The 13,203-nt window shown below is 50.6% G+C and overlaps 1 protein-coding gene across 1 annotated transcript; it reads left to right on the top strand.

Annotated features, from left to right (window-relative positions):
• Positions 1–7,504: 7,504 nt before the first annotated feature.
• On the top strand, positions 7,505–12,634 carry gpatch4 (G patch domain containing 4; the record flags this gene model as incomplete). Its single annotated transcript, XM_084442464.1, has 9 exons — positions 7,505–7,580; positions 7,786–7,866; positions 8,131–8,204; positions 8,492–8,584; positions 9,134–9,250; positions 10,443–10,552; positions 11,298–11,348; positions 11,591–12,061; positions 12,577–12,634. The coding sequence occupies exons 2-9, from the start codon at positions 7,788–7,790 to the stop codon at positions 12,632–12,634; spliced, it is 1,053 nt and encodes a 350-aa protein (XP_084298590.1). The 5' UTR covers positions 7,505–7,580; positions 7,786–7,787.
• Positions 12,635–13,203: the final 569 nt, after the last annotated feature.

The raw sequence follows: 13,203 nt of genomic DNA, 5'->3' as shown, positions 1-13,203 counted from the left end.
TCTCCGCCGTTCAAGAGCCAGGCCACCAGCGGCCGTCCCAAGACCGGAGGTGCGCAAATTGAGCCCTCCGCCTGGGACAGAGCGTTCGGCCAATGAGGGATGTGCCACGGTTCTACAGTAGTCATGGCCATCACTTCTGCATACCATCTCGCCCAGTGGCGGTCTGGCGCTATCAGTATTACCGATGCACCCTCTGACCGCACCCTGGCCAACAATGGTAAAATCAGTCCCATCGGCGGGAAAGCATACAGCAGCGCCCCCGGCCAGGGGGCATGCGCGAACGCATCCACGCCCAGCGGAGGCTGGTCCTGCTGTTTCAGAGAGAACCAGAGGGGACACTTCGCGTTCTCTCTCGAAGCAAAGAGATCCACCCCTGCTCTGCCGAACCGGGTCCAGAGCTGAGCCACTATCTGAGGATGTAGGCTCTACTCGTCCGGGTGAGGCCCGCCCCGAGACATCAGGTCCGCCCCGACGTTCAGACGGCCGGCAATGTGCCGCGCTGTCAGCGACCGGAGATTGACATGAGCCCATCGCCACAGCGTTACCGCCAGACGGTGAAGCGCTGGCGAGCGGACTCCCCCTTGTCGGTTGATGTAAGCTTCTGTGGTCTGGTTGTCTGACCGCACCAGCACATCGCGCCCCTGTACCAGGTGTACAAAGTGGCGCAATGCCAGTAGCACCGTCTCCAACTCCAGGAGGTTGATGTGGCGCCGTTCTCCGACGGCCCACAAACCACCTACGGCCTGGGACAGACATGTACCACCCCAGCCGCTTAGAGACGCGTCTGTGAAGACAGCGACGTGAGCCGACACCCTGCCTATTGGAACACCGTGCGCTATCACGCGCCGGTCCCTCCAATAGTCGAGGTCTGCTGACAACGACCCCGGCATCCGCACAAGGCGCCGTCTGTGCCTCACAGGGTCCAGACGAAGCCGCGCGAACCATCTCTGCCCCCACCTCATGTGAAGTAGGCCCAGTGACACTACCACATGGGCGGCTGCCATGAGACCCAGAAGGCGCATGATCGACAGAACCGCGATCTTTCGAGAAGGACGGAAAACGCTGAGACTCTTCTCCAGTGTTTCCCTCCTTGAATCGGATAGCCGTGCTCTCATGGCGCTCGTGTCCAGATTGATACCTAGGTAAACAATCTGACGGGCCGGCCACAGAGCACTCTTCTCCCAGTTGACTGCAAACCCCAGGTCGGTGAGATGCCTCACCACCGTGGCGGTATGCATCAGAGCCAACAAAGGCGACGGAGCCAGTACCAGCAGGTCGTCCAGGTACGCCAGGATCCTGATGCCCTGCCGGCGTAGTGGCCTCAACGCCGCCTCCACACAATTGGAGAAGGTTCTGGGGGCGAGCGCATATCCAAACGGGAGTCTGGTTGTCTTATTCGTACGCCACACCCAGGTAGGCGAAACGCAAAAACGCAAAAAAATCGCCGGGAAGGAATGCCTCCAGCATTTGTCGCACCGTAAGCATATGGAACTTCAGATTCGCCACCGTTTTGTTGAAAAGGCGGAGGTCCAAAATTGGCCTCACGCCCCCCGTCTTCTTTGGCACGAGGAAGTAGCGGGAATAAAATCCCTCGTCCCTCTGGTCTGACGGGACCACAGTTACCGCTCCCTTCGCCATCAGTTCTGCAATCTCTGCTGACAGAGCGGCAGCCTGAGCGGGACGCGGTATCACTGTCTCCACTACGCCCGTGAAGGGCGGTGGGGGGCAACAAAACTGAATGAGATACCCTTCCCGTAGAACACGCTGCAACCAGCTGTCCAGGAGACATCTCTCCTGCCAGACTGTGAAGCGGTTGGAAAGAGGTCGTGCCGGAGATCGCGGGAACAGATCGAGGAACCTGCCCTATTTTTAATTTGGCCCTGACCGCCACCGGACAGCTGAGAAACTCTGCTGTCCTGGCCCAAGGCGGGCCACCCTCGAAAGGGAGATGAAAAATCCCCATTGGGAGTTCCATGTCCCTGAACAGCGCGAGGATGAATGGCATTCCTGTCAAGAAGCACTTCATTCACAAAAAGAGGAAGTGAGTCGACACCGTCCGCATTGCTAACAAGCCGCCGTTGCTCATCCCATTGAGAGAAAACGGCGGAGTGTTGCAATGCGGGAAGCCCCGCCTTCTCATTTGCATGATCTGTCAAGGTGCCGTCTTTCGCAGACCGACTACACGGGACATGAGAGGCGGGCAGTGATTTCGCGCCAACATCACACAAAGCGGCTAGGCGAAAACCATGCGACTGGTGCACGTTGTGAGATGAAGTGTGGATATCAGACACCATAGGCCTGCTCCTTTTAGCTAAAGGCCGAGCGTTGGTATCACACACACTGACGGAGCGACGCCTCGGCTGCTCATGAAAATAGCTAGCCGAGGCAGTAAACATGGAAGTATTCTCACTGACCGGTGAGCGTGAAAACTCTCTACCTGTCGAACACACAGGGAGAGGCTCGAACGCTCGGCCCGAATGAACGAACGCCGTCTGGGGGTCTAGCGCATCTTTTTCGCCGCTAAACCCCGCCAGCGGTCGGTCCCGAGAAAACTCCGAACAGGGCAGTACAGCCATAGCACTTGGCCTGGGCGCACACATCCCCTCTGTTAAAAACCCAAACGGTCTGTTTAGAACAGGGGCGGCGAGACCTGCCGTGGTCAAATCTGACTTTCTCACAGAGGACCCGGCGGCTCTAGCCGAATATATTACATTCGCTGAACTGGCGAGAGCTGCGCACGTCACGTCTGCTCTCTTTGCAGGAAAATACTCCGCGGCTCGAGTCGGTTTTTCAGCTGCGGCGAGACCTGCCATGGTCAATTCCGACTTTTTCACGGAAGACCCGGTGGCTCTAGCCGAATACATCACATCAGCTGAGCCGGCGAGCCCCGCGTGAGTCACGTCTGCTTTAGCAGGAAAAGACTCCGCGGCTCGAGCCGGTCTTCCAGCTGCGGCGAGACCTGCCGTGGTCAATTCTGACTCTTTCACAGAAGACCCAGCGGCTCTAGCCGAGAACATTACAGTAGCTGAAACAGGAGGAGATGCGGACTGCACATTACAACCAGCTTGATAACGTTGCATCGTGTTTGCTTTATTCCTGAACAGGGAAACTTGCTCACCGCCGCTCTTAACAGAGCGTGGTGTGGGCACAACACAGTCACGCATCTCCACGCACCGTCAATAGGTGCGCCTCTTCCTACCCCAAGCCGGAGGCGGAGCGGTGGGCGCGCTTGAAGACGTCGGCCCGGTCCCGGCACCCTGGGCGGGGTAGGCAGGGGGAGGTCGCGGGGCAGGTTGTTTAGCCTTGTGTGTTCGCCGGCGCTTGCTCCCAGTCGCGGCAGCATCAGCCGGAGCACGCGGACGTGCCGGCACACTGCGCTCCCCCGGAGCAGCGAGGTGGCGAGCGAGGAGGAGCCGGTCCTGCTCCTGGCTGCGACACTGCTCCAGGATGTTAGACACAGCCGCCCCAAACAACCCCTCCCTACTGACCGGTGAGTTGAGGAGGACACCCTTGTTTTCCTCGCGCAGACGAGTCAGGGAGAGCCATAGGTGGCGCTGCTGCACCACCGACGTGGCCATCACTCCACCCAGACAGGAGGCGGAGATTCTCACAAGCTGAGCAACTGCTCCGGCGGCTTCAGGCATCTCCGCTCTCCTGTCTTCATCCATAGAGGGGGGGGTTTGCTCCGTAGCTAGCTGGCCGATGTAAATGGCCAGCATAGCAATGGAGGAGGAGGCAGCCACGGCCTGCGCGGCCAGAGAAAAACTTTTGTCGGACAAGGACAGGGTTGTCTTGTCCTTGACGTCCGGCATGAGAGGCTTCCTGGCCGAGCCCCAGGCGGAGGAACCAGGCACCAGGACTGCTGCAATGTCGGGTTCCAGAGGAGGAGAGCCGATAGCTGCTACGTCAGTCCAGCCGGTTACCCTCGTAGCTCTGCTGAACTGGCGAAGCGGACCTCTGATGGCCAACGGCCGCTCCCATTCAGCCTCGACGAACGCCTCCAGGTCAGGCATAGCCGGCAGGAGACGAGGAGCAGGCTGAGAGGGACGCCCGTAGCAGACGGAGCTCCACAGTGGGAGCCCCGTAGTCGCAGCAGCCTCCGGGACGGAGATACCGAGGTGATGCACGGCTCTCTCCAGCAGCCGGGGCAGGTCGCGATCGAAGGAACCCTGCCCCGGGAAGGAGGCGCCACTAGCCGTAGTGGCTTCTGACGCAGATTGACCCTCGTCTGCCTCGGAGAGCTCTTCCTCATCATCCGTAGGCGCGAGGGAGGTAATCGGGGCTGCCGGTTGTTGCGGGGGCGCGCCGATGTCCTCGCCGACCAGCTGGACCAGACCTTCAGTCTCCAGCGGCGGCGGAGCGAAGAAATGCGCCCGGAGCATCCTCTCCATGGGGTCCAGGAGGGCGCAGATCTCGCAGGCGGGGGACGGAGCCAGACCCGCTCTGGCGTGCTGCGGCCCCAGACAGCGGAAGCAGAGGTGGTGTCCCACGTCGCTGTAGCGGGAGCCGCAGACACAGAAACGATCCGGCGGATCAATCGGTGCCGGCAGGGGGTCATCTGAGGACGCCGCCAGCTCCGCTTGAGTCCGCTGACTAGACATTCTTATCTTCTTTCAGTATCAATGCGAGCTGAAAATTTCGAAGGAGCAGATGTGCGGGCGTAGCCCGCTTATACAGTGGTGCACCGGACTTGGTTGGACACAGGTGCGTGTATGTTTTTTTCTTCAGTCAATGTAGCTAGCTGGGTTTCGCTAGCCAATAGGAGCTAGCCCTGTGGGGCGGAGCTCCACGAAATAGAACATCTCACTGCTCATTTTACTGGTAGGTTATGTTGCATGTGACGAATAAAACGTCGAATTTGCACGTGACCTTGAACATCAAGCATGTCAATTGGGAACGTCTCAACTTTTTCCGCGTTGTCTGGGGATTTTGTGTGCACACGACCCTGTAGTAAGGAGCTGTCGGGGCGTTTATGTATGCAAATCCAGGTGTACGAGAACGCGCATTCAACTTAAGAAGGGGAGCACAGCTGAGACTTTGGCGGTTTAGGAACACATTTCCACCCATTCATGAATCCGGCGGGGATCTTTCTTAGGGTTGGTCTTACGAAGTTCGTAAGAAGACATTTAAGAAGACACTTAAGAAAATGTTCAGGAATGAGGACCATTGTTCTGCTTTGGATGCCCCCTGTTGGATGGAGAAAGTTTTCGTTTGGCAGCGTTTGTGATTAGCGATTAGCACTACAGTATTCTGAAGGTATGCAGGATTATGATATAGGTTAATGCATATCTTTCACTGCTTATTTTTCAGTCGCTAGTGTTTCCACTCCTAATCTTGTGCTCCATAAAGAATCGGTTCACAGACTTAACCAGACCAATGAGTTTATTGTCCAATTACTATCCTGTCTCGTTGTAGTGGTCAACATCTAAGGGTATGTCAGGGTGGCACAGTGTGCTATATCTACTACAGTAGCCTAAGTGTATTTCCTTTTCTGTGGAACTGTGGCATCTCCTCTGTAGTAATAGGCTACATCCGTGTGTGTAGCCTACTATTCAACATCCTCTCAGAGTCTGGCATCTCCACGGGTCACCTCACGGATGCAGCGCCCCCTGGCTGTGTAAAGACTCAGTGACCCAATCAGACCAACATGATCTTTATCTACAGTAGGCTATTCAATGTCCTCTGTATTGATTTACAGCAAAGAGAATGGCACAGTGGACCATGAAAATGTGTGTGTGTGTGTGTGTGTTGCTATGGCAAAACTCATGTTGTGTGTTGCATTTTTAAGTCCGTGGCAGTCTGGTCTGGTAGGCTACATTTGGCTGTATGGACTTATTTGTCCTTCTTCAGTGACTTGACCAGAACAAACTCAATGTGAGTTTCAAACTTTCATATATGTTGCTGCATCTCCAATCATGGGCTCGCCAGCTGTTAACAGGTAGCGATTGAACCACCAACCTTCCATACGCAAACATAAATAGCCTAGGCTAGGCTACTGCTACCGTAAAGACCGGCCTACTCAATGACTTGACCAGACCCACATAAGTTGTAGGCCTATCTACACAACGAATGTCATCTGAGTTGTTCTACAGCTAAGAGTGTTACAATGGCACACTGTAGTGTTCAAGGTGTATTGATGTAATTCTGTTATAACTGTCTCTGTGGCATCTCCGACGTGAGTCTCGGCGTTCGGTCTCATCAGCTTTGAGTTACTGTGTGGCTGCCTAGGCGAGGGCGCCCTCTATTGGTGATGGCGCGTCAGGCTGCATGCTTTTCTCGGTCATACTTTTCAGTTTTACAAGGGCTTGCAAGGGAGTTTCAGCACATTGCGTCCTGAAATGGTGTACTAACTTTAAAGCTTAGGCTACTTTTATGACATGTCAAATGTGTGGTTACACCCCCCCGCCTCCACACACACACACACACACACACACACACACACACACACACACCTTCTAACCCTGTTCCAGGTGGTGAGTATTAAGCCTGACCAAAGTGATTTGTTTAACATGACTGACTAACCAACTTGGAATGTTCCAGGTTGGCCTGGCTGGAGGTCGGACAGCAAACATGCCCTGAGGAGCCCCAACTCCAGAGAAGATGGCCTTAGGGTTCCAGAGTAACCAGACCGGTCGAGAGAGACCGAGCAGAGAGACTAGTGTGGTGGAGAGACTGCTGAGGCGGTCAGAGGGGGCGAGCCGTGTGATCCTGTGAATGGTGGCAGAATTGAGTTCTCAGAACCTACTGAACACAGTATGAATGAGAAAAAAACTGGTGATGAGGGTCGATCAGGTCAGACATGAGAACCTTGGCGATGAGAGGAGGCAAAGGAAGACATGTTGTTAACCGCTAGGCTACAGGAACCGATCTGTCTATGATGTTAACTCATCCTTTCTGCCCGTAGATGGAAGAAGGACCCGGTCGTGACCAGGAAACGAGAAAGGCCGATACTGAATGAACCGAGGACCTTTTTAAGATTAAGAAAGAGATTTGTGTTAACTGTTCGTTGTGTGAATTGCACCCAGAAACAATGCTACATCTGTTCTGCCAATGTCCCTACTCAAATTTGTGAAAGACATATCGCAGTATATTGGTGGAAAGGTATAGGTCTAGGGCCTACACCTCAATAACACGTCAATAACGGTTAGTAATAAAATTAAATAATTGTATATAACCAACTTGTTGATTATTTTTTTTAGCAAAGTATCATAGCCATAAGTCAAAATCTAGTCATTCTAAACCTTTATTTGTAATTTTTGAAAATTAAACCAAACAGTATAGCTACATTAAAAACATTAACTCGAAAAAATAAGAAGCTGTAAAACACGTTTATTTGTGTTTTTATTCATTTTTATGTTTCACTTAAAAAATATACTGACTGTATTAATAACTTATTTGTATGTGATTTGGCTTGTCAATAAAGATGTAAAAAAAAAAAAATGACGCGAATGACGTCCTCCAGTCGTATTTCCGGTGTCATGTCAACCTCCTGAACTCCCCGCATGGCTTGTGTCTCAAACAGCCAATGTTTTATTTTGCTTTATATAGTTGTTTAAAGCAGGCGAAATAATACCGTTGAGGTAAAACCATTATGTGTATACCTACCTATCGCTGCCTTTTTTTTTATTGTAAGCCCGTACTGCATTATGTCTTTGCATGTCTAAACTCAAAGCATTGCAGACCTGTGTGCTAGCGGTAGTTTTGAGCATCATTTAAACGGTAGAGCTAGCATTACCTTTATTCCCTCTTGTCCAAGGCTGTTTGTTCTGTTTATTTTAATAATAGACATGGCAGAAGCGGTGCAGGAGAAAAGTCGTGGACTGAAATTTGCCGAGCAACAGCTTCTGCGTCATGGCTGGGAACAAGGCAAGTGGCTGGGCTTTTATGAGGACCTGTCTGTCACCAGAGCGTGATAATTTTCGGATTGTTCCCCCAAGATAGAGATTTTGTCACACTTCCCACGCTATTCCTTGGGCTCATATTAGCATATAACAGTTGAGTTATTCACTCCGAAATTAAGTGCACACATGTCTAAGCCAGGTCCTCTTCTATGAGAAGCTGTATCACCGTGAGCAGTTATAAACACAATGCATGTTGGTCAGCCTCTAACCGTGCGCTCTGCGTTCCCAGGCAAAGGTCTTGGTCGCGAGGAGAACGGAATCTCAGAGGCCATCAAAGTTAAAGTGAAATGTGATAAAGGAGGGGTGAGTATCAGCAGTCTTGTTAAAAAGTAAAGTGAACCAAAATATTATTTCAAAGTACTTTAATTGTTATGTCAACAGAACCCATGATCTTTCCCGATGATGTAACCGTTGTTTAAAAGCAACAACTCGTTGGTTGTGGTATATCGCCAATATACCATGGTTGTGCTGGTCAACGCTATGACCACAGTGCAACCTGTGGTATATTGGCAATATATCACACCCTCTCAGGAGTTACTGCTTCAGTAGCTACATCTGTATTTGACCTAACCTCACTCCTTCCATCACAGGTGGGGCATCGCCAGGGTGAGCAGTTCACCTTCCACTGGTGGGACCATGTTTTCAACAAGGCGTCCTCCAGTCTGGAGGTGGAATCTGACCAGGTTAGATGCTCTAGTGTGCATTACATTTACATTAGTCATTTAGCAGAAGCTTTTATCCAAAGAGACTTACAATAAATGCATTTAACGTAGGAAGTCGGCATACTACTACTCACAAGTGCATCTCCTTTCTAAAACAAGCGACTAAGGGCTTAATCTAGTGCTGAAGCCAAAATTCATAATCTAGTGCGGAAGCCAAAGTTCATAATCTAGTGCTGAAGCCAAAATTCATAATCTAGTGCTGAAGACAAAGTTCATAATCTAGTGCTGAAGCCAAAGTTCATAATCTAGTGCTGAAGCCAAAGTTCATAATCTAGTGCTGAAGCCAAAATTCATAATCTAGTGCTGAAGACAAAGTTCATAATCTAGTGCTGAAGCCAAAGTTCATAATCTAGTGCTGAAGCCAAAGTGCGCGTGCCGTGTACAGGAAAATGTCTCCTCCTGGAGGTGGAGTCTGACCAGGTCAGATACTCTGCTCTACAGGGATGTGTATCCATACAATTAAAACAAGTTGTTTGTAAAATGTTTGCCCAACGCTCCCATGTGTGGTAGAATGGTGTGCAGGTGAAGAAGCTGGTGGAGGAGGAGGAGGAGGGGGGGATGATCTCCAACAAGAAGCCAAGGAAAGCCACACTGGCCAAAGACAAGCTGTATGGATGTTTTGTCAAGGTAGGAACACCTACCCTGGAATGGTCATACAGTAGGACCCCACTCATCCGAACTTCAGAGATCCAAACCTCCCGGTCTCCCGGACAGGCTTAAAAACATTTCTTTCTTTTTTTTTAGCCTGCTATCTGGTTACTGGTGGGATTTTCATTACAGTACTGTATCCTACTGTGAATAAAAACAACTGTATGTAGACCTACATGTTGCCTGTAGGCTGTAGCCTACTGTCACGTTTCATTTCTTTGTTAATCTAATGTCGAGCGCAAAACGCAAACGAATCTGCTGCGCGAGAGCTGCATTCCTTGGTAGCCAGAAAGCGCGTCAGCAACCTGAAGCAGAGGAGCATCGAGTCATTTTTCGTTCCCAGTTAATAGACTTCAGGAACACAGACGTGTTGTGAGCATGTAGATTAGCCTATACAGTACTAGGCCTACTGTATTTGTTAAATAATAGCCTACAGCCTAGGCCACGTTAGCCTACATCGGTTGTTTTAGAGACTTTCTTTTAGGCTACAATAGCCTAAGACACGACAACTTGTCTGTCATTTCATTTATTTATTTATTGATTATCATTTGCTCTAATTGTTGTTGGGTTGTTTTTAGGCTATACCATTTTGTTCTGCGAATACAGTAGCCTATCGATACAGCGTGGGCCTCATTTGAGAATAAAGTACTGTATTTGATCAAAGCCCGCATTCAAGTGGAAATTAGTTTATTTTATTATAGGCTACTATAGACCTATTATAGGCTAGGCTATATGAGTTTAGTTGGCTATTTGATTGCAATTTTTATGCTTTTTCACAAGTAATTAAGGGTATTTATCGGTCTATTATGAGTCTATATGAAACAAGTATATAGGCTACCACCTATTGAATTTGGTGCATTTTAACATACGTTTCAGTCATCCGGACATTTCAGAGATACGAACGACCTTCGGTCCCGTTGGGTTCGGATATGGGGGTCCTACTGTAGTTCTTTTTGTAATAGCTACAGACTATGCAAGTACAGTACACAACTTCTCTGTAATGCTCATTGATTTTTGTTAAATCTCTGCTCTCAGTGCAATTCTGACTGAAATGGAAACGGAACATACTGTAGACTCTTAGTAGTGCCCCAGAGAAAGACTATGTTTATAAGTAGGATATCCAGTGTTCTGGTTTAATGTTGACTGTACTGCGTGGCCTGTGTCCCCTCAGTCTGCCACCCTCCTGTCAGGCCAGGAGCTCCCAGAGCAGAAGACCTCCAGCTCCGACAGCAGCAGCTCTGACGATGAGGACCAGAGACTGGACCTCTCCAGCACCACCAAGTAAGACCCTGGTCCCCTACTAGACCCACCAAGTAAGACCCTGGTCCCCTACCAAACCCACCAAGTAAGACCCTGGTCCCCTACTAGACCCACCAAGTAAGACCCTGGTCCCCTACTAGACCCACCAAGTAAGACCCTGGTCCCCTACTAGACCCACCAAGTAAGACCCTGGTCCCCTACTAGACCCACCAAGTAAAACCCTGGTCCTCTACTAGACCCACCAAATAAGACCCTGGTCCCCTACTAGACCCACCAAGTAAAACCCTGGTCCTCTACTAGACCCACCAAGTAAGACCCTGGTCCCCTACTAGACCCACCAAGTGAGAACCTGGTCCCCTACTAGACCCACCAAGTAAGACCCTGGTCCCCTACTAGAACCACCAAGTAAGACCCTGGTCCCCTACTAGACCCACCAAGTAAGACCCTGGTCCCCTACTAGACCCACCAAGTAAGACCCTGGTCCCCTACTAGACCCACTAGGTAAGACCCTGGTCCCCTACTGTCTTCAGACCCACCAAGTAAGACCCTGGTCCCCCACTGTGTTCAGATCTCAGTTTATGTCCCAAGTAAATTTTCACATACTAGGAATTTGACCCGGTGGATGGAGCAAAGAGGACTTGCATATAAAAAGAAAGTTTCAGTTTATCAGAGAGTTTCAGTGAAACAGGGATAGAAGCTTGAGAAGGCGATATAACATCTGAAGTTGACACAGTGTTTGAAACTCCTTTGCTTTCTTTTTCAACAGGCTATCAGACGCTGACCTCATGAAGGCGTGTGGTGGACGCACCGCTCACAAGTAAGCTGTTATTACCGGTCAGGCTAACTCATGCTGAATATCTTTATGACACCACAGGGGTTAGAATATTGTTTCACTGTAAATATTTCACTGGTTGAATTAAAGTATGGAAAATATGGACTTTTTCACACACAATATTCTTATTTTCTGAGATGCACCTGTAGATATCTTTACACTGTTGGAAATTCAATCAGCCGTGGGTGTGTTGGTGAGGTCAACTCTGCTCTTCCTTCCCCCACCAGAGGAGCGAGGCACGGCCTGACCATGAGCGCCAAGCTGGCCCGGCTGCAACAGCAGGAGCAGGAGTTCATGGCAAAGTACGGCAAGACCAGCCAATCAGCAGATGCCTCTCCAGAGAGCGTTGTCATCACCGGCAACCAATCAGCGCAGACCCCCGAGGCGGAGGCGGCGGAGGAGACCCGTAGCAAAAAGTCCAAGAAGAAGAAACGGCGGAAGAACGACGACGCGGAAGAAAGAGCGTCCGAGGAAAGCGCCGAGGCCGTCGTCTCTGAAAGTCCCGATCACGACGTTACGCCCAAGAAGAAGAAGAAGAAGAAGAAGAGTTCAGAGGAGGGCGGTGAAACGCTGATGGAAGCCGCTGTGTTAGAGGAACAGCCGGCTGCTGTGGTAAATGAAGTTCCTCACGCCAAGAAGAAACGGAGGAAGGACAGGAAGTGGATGGAGGACGACAGCAGGGGTTCGAACGGGGGAGCGTGGGAGGAGGAGAGTGCGGGAGGGAGGGAAGAGGCTTCTGACCAGGACACAGGAGAGGAGATCACACCGCCGCTGACTCACACTGATCCCAACATCACACACAAGAAGAAGAAGAAGAAGGAGAAGAAGAAGGCTTCTGAGAGCAAGCGGGAGAACGCCACAGTGGACGAGATTGAGAATAAAGATACAGGAACCATCGAGGACGTCGTTCCAAAAAAGAAGAGGGATAGTGCAGTAGAGGTGGAGAGAGGAGAGGAACATGACGTCGTGGAGGAGGAAGAGAGAGAGGAACCCAAGATGAAGAGGAAAAAGACAAAATGCAAAGAGGAGAGGCAGAAGGTGGAGGACGGGGAGCAGGACGGGCCTACGGCTCCGAAAAAGAAGAAAAAAAAAGACAAAAGAGCAGAAAAATGAACTGGATTGAATCGAAGGTCTGGGGGTGTGCATGTCTGCGAACTCCCAATGTCCGGAGGCGCTTGAAACCATGGCAACGACCGCCTTCTGTGTGTCGCAGGTGTTTCCAGGCCGTACTGATCCAGAGTTCTGCCCGGCGTCGAGGGTCACAGACCTGAACTGAACCGGTGCTCTGGGTCCGATCAGAGGGATGGGAAGGGTCGGCAATCAATTTGCAAATGTACTGTCAATCAATACCGCTGAATAACATCTCACTATGCTGTTCTGTCACCATGCGATTTTTTTTTATAATGCAAACTTGGATCAACAGACTGATTTATGAGGGCGGATATTTGATCGTTTGAGTCAGTGACCTTTGGTGTCCGTGACGGATGACAATCTTTTAAGCACGGGTGATTTTTAAACATGAACTGGTAGTAGCACGCCTATTATGTCACGTTTTTGTGAACTTAATGTAGGCTACATTAAGTTGTGTGCTGTGCCTTTCTGGTTGAGTGTCTGGTTTCCAGGTTTCTGTGTGCACACGTCCCACCCTCAACGCTGAGAACACTCCCTTTAATGCCCTTCAGACGCCATTTTTAAAACTGATGTAGTGTTGGCTACCGCACATGGAAGAACAAGGACACACGTGACAGTTGCTGGTGAATCAAGTCTTCAGAACACAATGACAACTCCACGAACCTGAGAGGAGAGAAGACGAGCAAAGGCTCATTCGTCAATGAAGCCC

Source organism: Borostomias antarcticus, assembly GCF_949987555.1.
Source record: "Borostomias antarcticus genome assembly, chromosome: 8".
NCBI classification, from domain to species: Eukaryota; Metazoa; Chordata; class Actinopteri; order Stomiiformes; family Stomiidae; genus Borostomias; species Borostomias antarcticus.
The sequence above is the reverse complement of the archived record's forward strand: the minus strand, read 5'-3'. Positions and strand labels throughout refer to the sequence as shown.